Source organism: Drosophila elegans, unplaced genomic scaffold (assembly GCF_018152505.1).
Source record: "Drosophila elegans isolate 14027-0461.03 unplaced genomic scaffold, ASM1815250v1 contig_183, whole genome shotgun sequence".
Classification (NCBI taxonomy): Eukaryota; Metazoa; Arthropoda; class Insecta; order Diptera; family Drosophilidae; genus Drosophila; species Drosophila elegans.
Window position 1 is genome coordinate 289,972 of NW_024545550.1, and position 12,141 is coordinate 302,112.

At 47.5% G+C, this 12,141-nt stretch overlaps 3 protein-coding genes across 6 annotated transcripts; 1 reads left to right on the plus strand and 2 right to left on the minus strand.

Annotated features, from left to right (window-relative positions):
• The first annotated feature begins 18 nt into the window (after positions 1-18).
• On the plus strand, positions 19-7,418 carry LOC108145214 (glycogen debranching enzyme). 4 transcript variants are annotated; one of them, XM_017270455.2, is made up of 8 exons: positions 19-182; positions 1,849-2,189; positions 2,529-2,886; positions 2,958-4,361; positions 4,421-5,276; positions 5,330-5,507; positions 5,570-5,739; positions 5,922-7,418. In XM_017270455.2, exons 2-8 carry the CDS (start codon positions 1,849-1,851, stop codon positions 7,241-7,243), a joined length of 4,629 nt encoding a protein of 1,542 aa, XP_017125944.1. In that variant the 5' UTR covers positions 19-182; the 3' UTR covers positions 7,244-7,418. The 4 variants fall into 4 exon arrangements, with proteins under 4 accessions (XP_017125944.1, XP_017125945.1, XP_017125942.2 ...); XM_017270456.2 differs by having other exon boundaries at positions 20-137; XM_017270453.2 differs by lacking the exon at positions 19-182 and adding an exon at positions 812-1,133.
• On the minus strand, positions 7,282-7,941 carry LOC108145216. The gene is made up of 2 exons (XM_017270459.2): positions 7,726-7,941; positions 7,282-7,668 (listed from the first exon to the last, which is right to left on the minus strand). The coding sequence occupies exons 1-2, from the start codon at positions 7,822-7,824 to the stop codon at positions 7,438-7,440; spliced, it is 330 nt and encodes a 109-aa protein (XP_017125948.1). The 5' UTR covers positions 7,825-7,941; the 3' UTR covers positions 7,282-7,437.
• On the minus strand, positions 7,920-11,206 carry LOC108145215 (putative sodium-coupled neutral amino acid transporter 10). Its single transcript, XM_017270458.2, has 6 exons — positions 10,899-11,206; positions 10,391-10,836; positions 10,095-10,333; positions 9,886-10,034; positions 9,689-9,825; positions 7,920-9,635 (listed from the first exon to the last, which is right to left on the minus strand). Exons 2-6 carry the CDS (start codon positions 10,763-10,765, stop codon positions 8,040-8,042), a joined length of 2,496 nt encoding a protein of 831 aa, XP_017125947.1. The 5' UTR covers positions 10,766-10,836; positions 10,899-11,206; the 3' UTR covers positions 7,920-8,039.
• Between the last annotated feature and the right edge of the window lie 935 nt (positions 11,207-12,141).

Consider the following 12,141-nt stretch of genomic DNA (forward strand, 5'->3'; position numbering starts at 1 on the left):
ATTTTTGTTTACAAGCTTCGCTGTTTCTTTGTTGTTGGGGGCTGTTTTCAGCGCGTAACCATCTGATGACCACAAAAACTTCAAAGGTCACCTTGAGCTTAATAGAATCGAACCAATTTGCTTGAGAATTTCGGCTGGTAACGTTAAGTTCAATTTCGCAGCTTCATCACACAGCCCAAAAAGTACGAAAAATCATCGCAAAACCAGTGATAAAATAAAATAAATCAAATAATTTGCATACCCATGAAAATAAACAATTTTCCCGAGCGTGAATGTGAATGAAAGTGGGCAGATAAGATTTGAGCAGATAAAAAATACCGCAGATTGCTCACATGGATGAGTTTTTGTTGTGTTCTAAATTCGGGACTTCTAAAAAATGTCGTCTATAAATATATAAATGTTTTAAGGCCATCTACCGGCAATCAAGTGCAATTCATTGACCTACATACAACTGTGCAGGCGTGTGTGTGTTTGTCTGTGAACTTGGTGTGTGCAAAAAAATTATTTATATTCCCTGACCTGCTAGTGAAATTTCAATGTTGATAAGGTCCGCTAATCGAGTAAATCCATATACTTCACGTAGGCGCCACATGTCAGTAATAATGCATCCGAAAATAGCAGGGGCTTTGTATACTACCCTAACAAAACCCAAACCCCCCTTGGTCGACGCCCCTGTGTGCGAATGTGTTTTTGTGTGAGCGATAATCGCGATTAAAAAGTACATATGTATGTATTTTTGTTTAATGCTCCATTTGAGATTGCGGCGTCTGAAAATTCCTGGCATTCCGTAGACCATTGAAGCAGTTCCAGTTGCAGTTGCCATGCTGAACGAGGGATTCCGTTGGCTCTGGAGGAGCCTGCTCCAGATCCTGATGCGTTATCAGCTCTTCCGATGGCTCTACGGACTTACAGCGATTGTTGATAACGAACCGTTACAAATCGAAAACGAAGAGGAAGCACCCAGAAAGAAGAAGCAACCGCATCTGGAGAACGAGAATGCGAATGCCAATGCCACCTCCACCGGAAAATCAGAATCAGTCGCGATTAGAACCGTTCCAAGTGCAAATGCGAATGCAATGGGCATTGCAGGCAGTGCCGAGATCGTATCAAATCAAATCATCCGCCGCCGTGAGGTATTATCATTGCCCAGTGATCGGAGTCCCAGTGTTGTGTCCATAATCCATAACCATGTGTACATGTTCCGGTGGCGGCAGTATGGGTCTGTGTTCCTGGAGTGTGTGTGTGTGTGTGTGTGTGAACGTGTGTGCCGGCCATGAATATAAAACATGCAATCCGTCCGGCGATGCTGCAGTCTGTGCCGGGTTACTAAACTAGTTGTAGCCACTAAAAGCGCCGATCAAGCGGGCAAACATCTAAAATTCTACTCGGACTGTGGTGGTGGTTTAACAAGATGCCTTTGGCTGTGCGTTTTCCGATCGCGAAATACCCAAACACCTAATATACTTTGGAACTGCTATAAGTCGAACACAAAAGAAATATAACTTTCAAAATGCATATCCTCTGGTGAAATTCAAGATTCAATGAAACCACGTTACAAAGCTAACGCTATCCAGTAATTTAGATGATAATGTGATTTAAGTCGATTTGGAAATAATTTTTTAATCAAGGATCAGTTAAAAATGGAATACCTTTTTGTCTGTGTTTAGCACATCTAAAAACTGATAATAGATGTTATTCTAATCTCTATGGTTCGACTTATAGTGACATAAAGTTAGAAAAGTTCGACTGTAAATTCATTTGCATAATACCCATCATGTTCATGTGTAAAAGCAGTGACGATTGGCGATTGTGTAACGCTCTCACGGTTATCTCTCCGGATTCCTTTAGATGAGCACCATGGGCAAGGAGACGGAGTCGCACAGCATACCCATCAGCGAGGGTCAGAATGCGGAGCATGTGCTGTACCGCCTCAAGAGGGGCTCCAAACTGAGTGTCCACCCGGATGCCTCGTTGCTGGGCAGGAAGATCGTCCTGTACACCAACTATCCCGCCGAGGGACAGAAGTTTGTGCGAACGGAGTATCGTGTTCTGGGATGGCAGCTCAGCAATGGCAAGCAGATTACGTCGGTGATGCATCCGGAAGCACATGTGGTGGACACGGACATTCGTAGTCTGGTGGATTTGAACATGTCCGGTACCTATCACTTCTACTTCCGGTTTCTAGAAAGGTGAGTTTACAGTTTAAAAAGGAAATTATGTTAGAGCGAAAATTCGAAAATTTTTCTACAACACGAAGAAGAATGAATCATAACTTTATAACTCAATTTATAGAATAATATAAGTAAACATATTAAAGTGATCCACAAAGTTATAACTTATAATTTAAATTAACCGAATCCAATACCATTTAAATTCTTTATTTTTTTGTATTGCCGACAACATTCGAAAACTTATAAGCCAAGCAAGGTAAAACATTTGAGTAAGGAACGTCAGAGCTAGGGATATAAAATGCATTTGTTATATAATAGTTATTGTGGAAATAAGCATTTATTTATTAAAAATTTCAGGCCAGACACTGGTAGCTCGGGTGCAGATGGCGCTCTGTATGTCCAAGTGGAGCCCACACTGCATGTGGGACCGCCGGGTGCCCAGAAGACCATTCCCCTGGACTCGGTGCGCTGTCAGACGGTGCTGACCAAGCTCCTGGGGCCGCTAAACACCTGGGAGCAAAAGCTGCGCGTGGCCAAGGAGGCCGGCTACAATGTGATTCACTTCACGCCCATCCAGGAGCTGGGCGGCTCCCGCTCCTGCTATTCGTTGCGTGACCAACTCAAGGTCAACTCCCATTTTGCGCCCCAGAAGGGAGGCAAGGTTAGCTTCGAGGACGTGGAGAAGGTCATCAAGAAGTGCCGCCAGGAGTGGGGGGTAAGGAAAAGGACATGACTTGAAAAACGGGGTAAATCTCCCACAGATTCTAAACCATGTTTCTCTTGAAGGTGGCTTCCATCTGCGACATTGTACTGAATCACACCGCCAACGAGTCCGAGTGGCTACTGCAGCATCCGGACGCCACTTACTCGTGCGCCACCTGTCCCTACCTCCGTCCCGCCTTCCTGTTGGACGCCGCCTTCGCCCAGTGCGGAGCGGACATAGCCGAGGGTAGCCTGGAGCACGTCGGAGTGCCCCGGGTCATCGATCAGGAGTGCCATTTGGAAGCGTTAAAGTACCAGTTGCACACCTCCTACATGTCCAAGGTCAATATACACGAGCTGTATCAGTGCGATGTCATGAAGTACGTCAATGAGTTCATGACCCAGGTGCGAACTCGCGAGCCACCCAAGAACGTGGCCAACGAGTATCGCTTCCACGAGATCCAACTGATACAGGACCCGCAATATCGACGCTTGGCCACCACCATCAATTTCGAGCTGGCGCTGGAGATCTTTAATGCTTTCCATGGCGACTGCTTCGATGAGGAGTCCCGGTTCCGCAAGTGTGCCGAAACCCTTCGTCGCCATCTCGACTCCCTCAACGAACGTGTGCGCGCCGAGATTCAGGGTTACGTCAACTGTGCCATAGACAACGTTTTGTCCGGTGTGCGCTACGAAAGAGTCCAGGGTGATGGGCCCAGGGTGAAAGAGATCTCCGAGAAGCACTCGGTCTTCATGGTCTACTTCACGCATACGGGCACCGAGGGCAAATCGCTCACCGAGGTCGAGGCGGATATGTACTCCGAGGCTGGGCAGTTCTTCATGGCCCACAATGGCTGGGTGATGGGATCCAGCGATCCGCTGCGCGACTTTGCGGAGGAGCAGCCGGGACGCGCCAATGTCTACATCAAACGCGAGCTCATCTCGTGGGGCGATAGTGTGAAGTTGCGATTCGGCAAGCGACCGGAGGATAGCCCCTACCTGTGGAAGCACATGACCGAGTACGTGCAGACCACGGCGCGCATCTTCGACGGAGTGCGTTTGGACAACTGTCACTCCACGCCGCTGCATGTGGCCGAGTACCTTCTGGATGCCGCTCGGAAAATCAACCCAGAGCTGTATGTGGTGGCAGAGCTGTTTACCAACTCGGATGGCACTGACAATGTGTTTGTCAACCGCTTGGGCATCACCTCCTTGATCCGTGAGGCCCTTTCCGCCTGGGATTCCCACGAGCAGGGTCGTCTGGTCTACCGATATGGAGGTGTGCCTGTCGGAGGCTTCTATGCCAACTCCTCGCGTCACGAGGCCACCAGTGTGGCCCATGCCCTCTTCCTGGATCTCACCCACGACAATCCGTCTCCGGTGGAGAAGCGTTCCGTGTACGATCTGTTGCCCTCGGCAGCTCTGGTTTCCATGGCCTGCTGTGCCACCGGAAGTAATCGTGGTTACGACGAACTTGTTCCCCATCACGTGAGTATTTTTTTTATTCATAGCCGTATCCCTTTTCTCTATGGAATCCTCTCCCCCAGATCCATGTTGTAGACGAGGAACGCAGCTACCAGGAATGGGGCAAGGGAGTCGACTCCAAATCGGGAATTATGGGAGCCAAGAGAGCGTTGAACCTGCTGCACGGACAGCTCGCAGAGGAGGGCTTTAGCCAGGTCTATGTTGACCAAATGGATCCCAATGTGGTGGCCGTCACGCGCCACTCGCCGACCACTCATCAGTCGGTTATTTTGGTGGCCCACACGGCATTCGGGTATCCGTCTCCAAATGCCGGACCCACCGGAATCCGTCCTCTGCGATTCGAGGGCGTGCTGGACGAGATTATCTTAGAGGCCAGTTTGACCATGCAGAGCGACAAGCCCTTTGATCGTCCGGCTCCGTTCAAGAAGGACCCCAATGTGATTAACGGCTTCACCCAGTTCCAGTTGAGTCTGCAGGAGCACATCCCTCTGGCGAAGTCAACTGTGTTTCATACCCAGGCCTATGTTGATGGCAACAACACGGAGCTGAACTTTGTTAATTTACGGCCCGGCACAGTGGTGGCCATCAGGGTGTCCATGCATCCGGGTCCACGGGCCAGCTTCGATAAGCTCCAGAAGATTGCGAATGCTTTACGTGTGGGAACCGGCGACGAGTGGTCTCAGCTGCAGGCGATCGTCTCAAAGTTGGATCTGGTGGCCTTAAGTGGTGCACTCTTTAGTTGCGATGAGGAGGAGCGGGATTTGGGCAAAGGTGGCTCAGCCTACGATATACCCAACTTTGGAAGGATAGTTTACTGCGGCCTGCAGGGATTCGTTTCCCTGCTGACAGAGATTTCGCCCAAGAATGATTTGGGTCATCCGTTTTGCAACAATCTTCGCGATGGCAATTGGATGATGGGTATGTTTTTACAGAGCAAGAGTTTATAGTAGGTAACTTATACTTCTCCCCAGATTACATTGCCGATCGTCTAACCAGCTATGAAGATCTGAAGCCGCTCTCCGAGTGGTTTAAAGCTACCTTTGAGCCCCTGAAGAATATTCCACGCTACCTCATACCCTGCTACTTTGATGCCATTGTCAGTGGGGTTTTCAATGTGCTTATCAACCAGGTCAACGAACTAATGCCTGAGTATGTCCTTTCGCAGGCTGGCGTAGATAATGCCTATCTAATTGTTCTTGGTTTTTCAATAGTTTCATCAAGAATGGTCACAGTTTCACACAGTCACTGGCCCTGTCCACATTGCAGTTCCTCTCCGTTTGCAGATCGGCCAATCTGCCAGGATTCAGTCCTGCCCTCAGTCCACCCAAACCACCGAAGCAATGTGTAACACTATCCGCCGGTCTGCCGCATTTCTCGACGGGTAAGCCAAAAATATCTTAAAATTATTGGGAACCAAAAACGAGTTTACCAAATAGGTATAGCAAGATTAAGTTGTTGTATACTTAATCATAATAAACTTGTAAATATTTTAAAAGGAAAACTGCATCAAAGTTAACAAGTAATTTTGCTTAGATATTTACCTACCTATATCTTATCCCTTAGGTTACATGCGCTGCTGGGGCAGGGACACCTTCATCGCCCTGCGTGGATCCATGTTCCTCACCGGTCGATACAACGAAGCCCGCTTCATCATCATTGGATTTGGGCAGACGCTCCGGCATGGTCTCATCCCCAATCTGTTGGACAGCGGCAGCAAGCCGAGGTTCAACTGCCGCGATGCCGTCTGGTGGTGGATGTACTGCATCAGGCAGTACGTGGAGGATGCACCCAAGGGTGCCGACATCCTGAGGGACAAGGTGTCGCGCATCTTCCCGTACGACGATGCGGAGGCCCATGCTCCGGGAGCCTTTGACCAGCTGCTGTTCGATGTGATGCAGGAGGCGCTGCAGGTTCATTTCCAGGGACTGCACTACAGAGAGCGCAACGCAGGCCAGGAGATCGATGCGCATATGCTGGACCAGGGTTTCAACAACCACATTGGCGTCCATCCGGAGACAGGCTTCGTTTTTGGTGGCAACAACTTTAACTGCGGCACCTGGATGGACAAGATGGGTTCCTCGCAGAAGGCGGGAAACAAGGGGCGACCCAGTACGCCACGCGACGGATCCGCCGTGGAGCTCGTTGGCGTGCAATACGCCGTCCTTCGGTTCATGCAAAGCCTGGCCGAGAAGGAGGTCATCCCGTACACTGGCGTGGAGCGGAAGGGACCGTCTGGCGAGGTGACCAAGTGGAGCTACAAGGAGTGGGCCGATCGCATTAAGGACAACTTCGACAGGCACTTCTTTGTGTCCGAGACGGAAACCTGCTCGGTGGCCAACAAGAGGCTGATCTACAAGGACAGCTATGGAGCCACCCAGAGCTGGACGGACTACCAGCTGCGCTGCAACTTCCCCATTACCTTGACCGTGGCCCCGGAGCTATGCAATCCCCAGAATGCCTGGCGTGCCCTGGAACGGGCCAAGAAGTTCCTTCTGGGTCCGCTGGGCATGAAGACCCTGGATCCCGAGGACTGGAACTACAGGGCCAACTATGACAACTCTAATGACTCCACCGATTGTACGGTGGCCGATGGCGCCAACTACCACCAGGGACCGGAGTGGGTGTGGCCCATTGGCTTCTATCTGAGGGCACGCCTGATCTTCGCCAAGAAGTGTGGCCACCTGGACGAAACCATTGCCGAAACATGGGCCATACTGCGCGCTCATCTGCGCGAGCTGCAGACGTCCCACTGGCGGGGATTGCCCGAGTTGACCAACGATAATGGCTCCTACTGCGGAGACTCCTGTCGCACGCAGGCTTGGAGTGTGGCTGCCATCCTAGAAGTGCTATACGACCTGCACTCCTTGGGAGCGGATGTGGCCTAAGCCCAAAGTCCACCGCACATACTCATACTCAGACCTGTTAGTTGCTACCAAAAACTGTTATTAGTGTTACATTTGATATGATTGTACGGACACAAAACGGAATGTGATTTGTTGTCAGATGCTCCTTGAAATTTTGCCATTTCCTATTCTATTAAAGTTGCAATTGTTTTTAATATGTGGATGATGTTGTTTGTTTAGGAGAAGTAGCTATCCCGGCACACGCGCATGCAAGAGCACTGGGGAGGATCGATGGAGCCGTAATTCTTTCGCGGCATGTCTCTTCCCACATATTTGAGGCTTCTGTTGATCTCTGGAGGCGGAGGTATCTTGAGAGGTGAAACCACGTCCTGGGAAATTGACTTCACTGGGAGGTCAGGCAATTGATTTTCTTTCTTTACTTTGGACTTATCATCCTCTATTCTCAACTTAAAAATAGGGTTAAACCTTTGTAACTTCTAACTATGTATATATCTTCTACTCACATTGCCACATTTTCTCAAGGCCAGAATGACTGCTTCACATGTTAAATCATATGCTTTCTGCAAGACAACTTGCTGGACAACATCCAGAACATTAAACATTTCGTAGGTTGTACAAAAAATGTGGGCTATTGGTTTACACGAAAATTGGTTAGCAACTGAACGAGAGTTTTGACACAATATTCCCAAGTCATATGAACGGTACGTACATATATGTATATTTTTATACACTCCTAGGCTACATTCTCTTATAAACTAAATAAATACGTGTAAAGTTTATGTACATAAAGCTTTGCATACTTTGTAGACTTTCCACATTACGTAAGCAGCGGGGTTTGGGTTCCTTTTGGACTCGCTTTGTTGGATTCGTTTTCAGTGGTCACCTCGACATCATCATCTTTGATGGATTTGAGATCACGTCCAATACTTTCCATGTTCAAGACCAAGGCAGCTGCGCCCACGTTTGTATTAACTTCATCTAGTTTGGGCTCGCGAAGGCAGTTTTCCTCGTTGGAGGCCTCCCGTTTGACTCTCGTCGGTGGTTGCTCTGTTGCGTCTTTTGAAGCTCGCAGGTTGAGAAGCTCCCGGCGGATGGCCTCTACGTTGTCTTCCAGATTTGGTTTTTTAATGTCCGAGTCATTTGTGGCCTTTGGCTGAGTCGCATTTACCATTAGGGCCAAAGGGATGGGCAACCGCTTGATCAGCGATGCTGTGTCCAGGCTGGAGTTCCTAAGCAGCTCTCCTGTTTTGTAGGAGAGCGGTTCGAAAACACCGGCATGGGCTTCTTTTTCATCGCGCAAATGAGTATTTTCCGTGAGTATATCCATTAATGAAGCCTTGGGCCTGCGCTGCTCCTTTTCTTTAGCAACAGGTTGCGATTCCTTCAGCGTATTTTCAGATTTTACCGATTCTTCAGCTTCTTTAACGGCAACCTTTAAAGGTTGCTTCTTCTCTAACTCCAAAGACTGCTGGCTAAGTGGATTATTTTTGGCCAGCTCTTCGTTAAGCTCGCCAACGGTTTTTGCCAGCAGTTTCTTGGTTTCTTTTAGTTCTTTTTGGGTCTTAGCCAACTCGTCTGCACTAGCTTTACTCTCCTTCTGCTCCTCGGCGGCCACATCCTCCTCTTTCTTTATAGCCGCTCCGTCAATTGTATTGCTTGCTGATAACAGACTTGAATCTACTTTAGGAGCTTCCGATGGCGCTGCGACGACAACAGGTGGAATTTCTTTGGGCTTATCATCGGTCAGGTTGACGTCGACAGATTTGGTTTCAGGTGGGTTTACTTCTGCCGCAGTTTCTAGTGGTTTTTTAAGATCACTTGCAGCCTTATCACTTCCTAAGGGAACTACATGGACTTCATCAATGGGCAGTGGAGGCAACGGTGGGCTATCGGAAGAAGCGGTTTGCAATACCTTTGGCTTTTCGAGTATCTTTTCCTCTACAGTTTCCTTAACTAACTCTGAATTCTGAACTTCCAACTTTTTCAGCAAAAGGTTCTTCTCATTTTCGATTGGATCCTTGGCCAAATGTTTGGGTAGCTCACCGACAACAGCGGGTTCTTGACCCACGGGGTACAGGGGCGTGACTATTGGAACTATATCGAACTCCGGTCCCGAGCTCTTCTCATCAATCGCACTCAGGTTTGCGTACGTTCCTAAAATCATCAAAAGGAACCCACTCACAAATACAAACTGGGCCAGCGTGCGTTCCATTGATTCCTTTTTGATGATCTTGCGAAAACTGGATGCGGGAAACATAATGCATATGGCCACGCCAATCGTTGAGCCCACCAAACCAATGATCAGCTCCACGGAAGGTATAACAAGCGCCACGCATAGCGAAAAGACAACAATGAAGATAGTGATGAATCGGAAACGTTGCTCCGGTATGTAACTACTGCTCTCCGAGTGGCCCTGTCAAAACAAATTTATGAGTGTGCCCACAAATAGATAACATCTATAATTACCTTTCGGTATAGTAGCGAATAGAGACTGGCCCTGCAGGGAAAGATAACCAGTGGAAAACTGAAAGCAATCGACAGCACAAAGCCAATTTTGATGATATCGCTGCCAAAGGAGGTCGATAAATTCACCAGAATGTTTCCTATAAATGCGAAGCAAAATATGTAGTTCATGAAATGCGTCAACAAGGTGGCTGGCTTACCCGAAAAGGTGTGAGTACAGAAGGCCACATATCCGAAAAACCCCACGGATATGTAAACAAAGGTACAGATCCAAGTGGCGTTGCGCACGATGCCGTTTAACTTGTCGAGACTTTGGTTGTTGATACTATCGAAGACCTCAAACAGCTGCCTGCAGATTGAACAAATATTTAATCGTATCGTACGGAACGAGAAAGCTGTGTTTACACACATTTGGCAGGAGAGCGCCATGCTGAAGATGGGCAGGCACTGGAGCACGCCTGTCGGCTCCCAGTAGAGCACCTTCTCCGTCCAGTCGTTGGCCGTAATGTGCGGCTGGGCCTCCAGCACGATCTTCAAAATGAGGCAGACGTAGAATCCAATGGACGCGGTACATACGGCCGACAAGCTGTCCACATTCCGGAGCATGCCCAGGGGCACTATGCAGACCACTGTCACCACGACCATGACCTGAAAGACAAGGGTAAGTATATCGATATGTTTGTTTCTTCAGTTTAAGCTTCTTACCAGACTTCTCAGATGCAGATGCTCCGCCACATTTAGGGTGAAAATCTTGGCGATTATCTGGGGCCCCAGATCGCCCACGACTACGAAGTACGTGATGCACGTTCCGATCAGGTAGCCAATGATGCACAGCTCCACCAGCAGCTTACCGGAAGCACCGAAAGCGTGGAGACCCAGCATCTCGAAGCTCTTCCTACGTGTCAGCAGCGAGGTTTTGATAAGATAGTGGCAGCAAACCCGGGTGATTCCATTGCTCAGAACCAGGAGAACTATGGACAGTAGGATGCCGCACTTCTGGAAGCAGAAGGGCATGGCCAGGATGCCGACGCCTATGATGCTGTTGGCCAGCGTCATCACATGGGCGTAGTGGGCCAGCATCTTGCCGGGGATCCTCCGAACTTTCACTCGACCTCCGAATTGGGACTCGTTTTTGTTTTCTTCGTGGGCGTCTGGCCGCGTAAGCAAGCTCGTTAGTCAGACAAAGAGCTGCTCTGTGCTGAGTATCACCCACCTGTGACTATCTGATAGCGATACGCGAAAACTACGTACTTGTCACTTCGGAAATAAAGGCTATCGACGACTGCACTTGTGTAAGCAAAATTGTAAACAAAATAATCCGGCGGCGACGACGACGGCGACGGCGGTGGAAGAGACGTTGGCGCTTACATTGAGTGGGCGGATGAGGTTCAGCAAACATTTGTTCCAATTACGGGTGCGTTTGTTGCGCTGGCAGCGTGCTTGCGCATTTTTACGCACGCAAGAAAGTTTTAAAACGAATTTGTCGTGTCGTCAGCATTGTTTGCCAGTGTGACCAGTTGCTGGCAGTAGCATTTGGCGAGCATTTGGGGGATCCTCATATTGAGTCAGAGGCGTATCTAGGGGTTATTAAGTTTGGGCGCACGCTACAAATAATTTTTTTTTAATATTTTAATAAGCTCACATTTAAAACTTAAATTAATAAATTAATAATTCGCCAAAAACACTATTTGAAAATCTCGTCCTAAGGCAAATGTGTATGATTTTGCATGAACTTATCTCTGGATCTAGCGGTCTTCATTAAAATGTAATGTATATGAACAAAACAGCAATATTTCGGCGCCATATCAAATACTGTTTATGCAAGATAAAAAGGTATATCCTGTTGTAGGTCACGTTTTACTAAAGAATTTTAAGAAATCCGCTTAACAGTCTTCGAAACTTTCAATTTTCTCTCGCAACTGCGAAAATATTAAAAAAAAAATCGAGTTCAAGTTATAGCGTCAAGACTTGACTTCAAGTCTGATTTATATATAACAACTTTCTAATAAACCATGTGTAGTTAAATATGGCACGAATTTCATTTCCTACAATTTTTTTTAACGAGAATAGGTATTTTTGTTTTTAATTATATTGGAAAAATTAAAACACAAAAAAAATTATATTGACGCCCGATCTGCGGATTTTCCCATTTAATTTGCGTACACCCATAAAAAGAAGATTGCAAAAGTTTAAGGCTTCCTGATTTTAAGCTGAGCTCCCAAACGGTATTGATAGTTTCTATTGAAAACTCAAACGTACATGGTTGTATCTACTTGCCCAGGAATGCTAAATAAGAATATAAGTACGTACTGGATAGGAAATGAATTCTTTAGGTACGTTAGAAATTTTAACTAAGGCATGCATTTGTCTATTGAAAAGAAGAGTCCAAAATCACCAATATAAGAACAAAAATTTGGTTAAATTTATTCTTCGCAAACAATTTAATAAGGAAACCA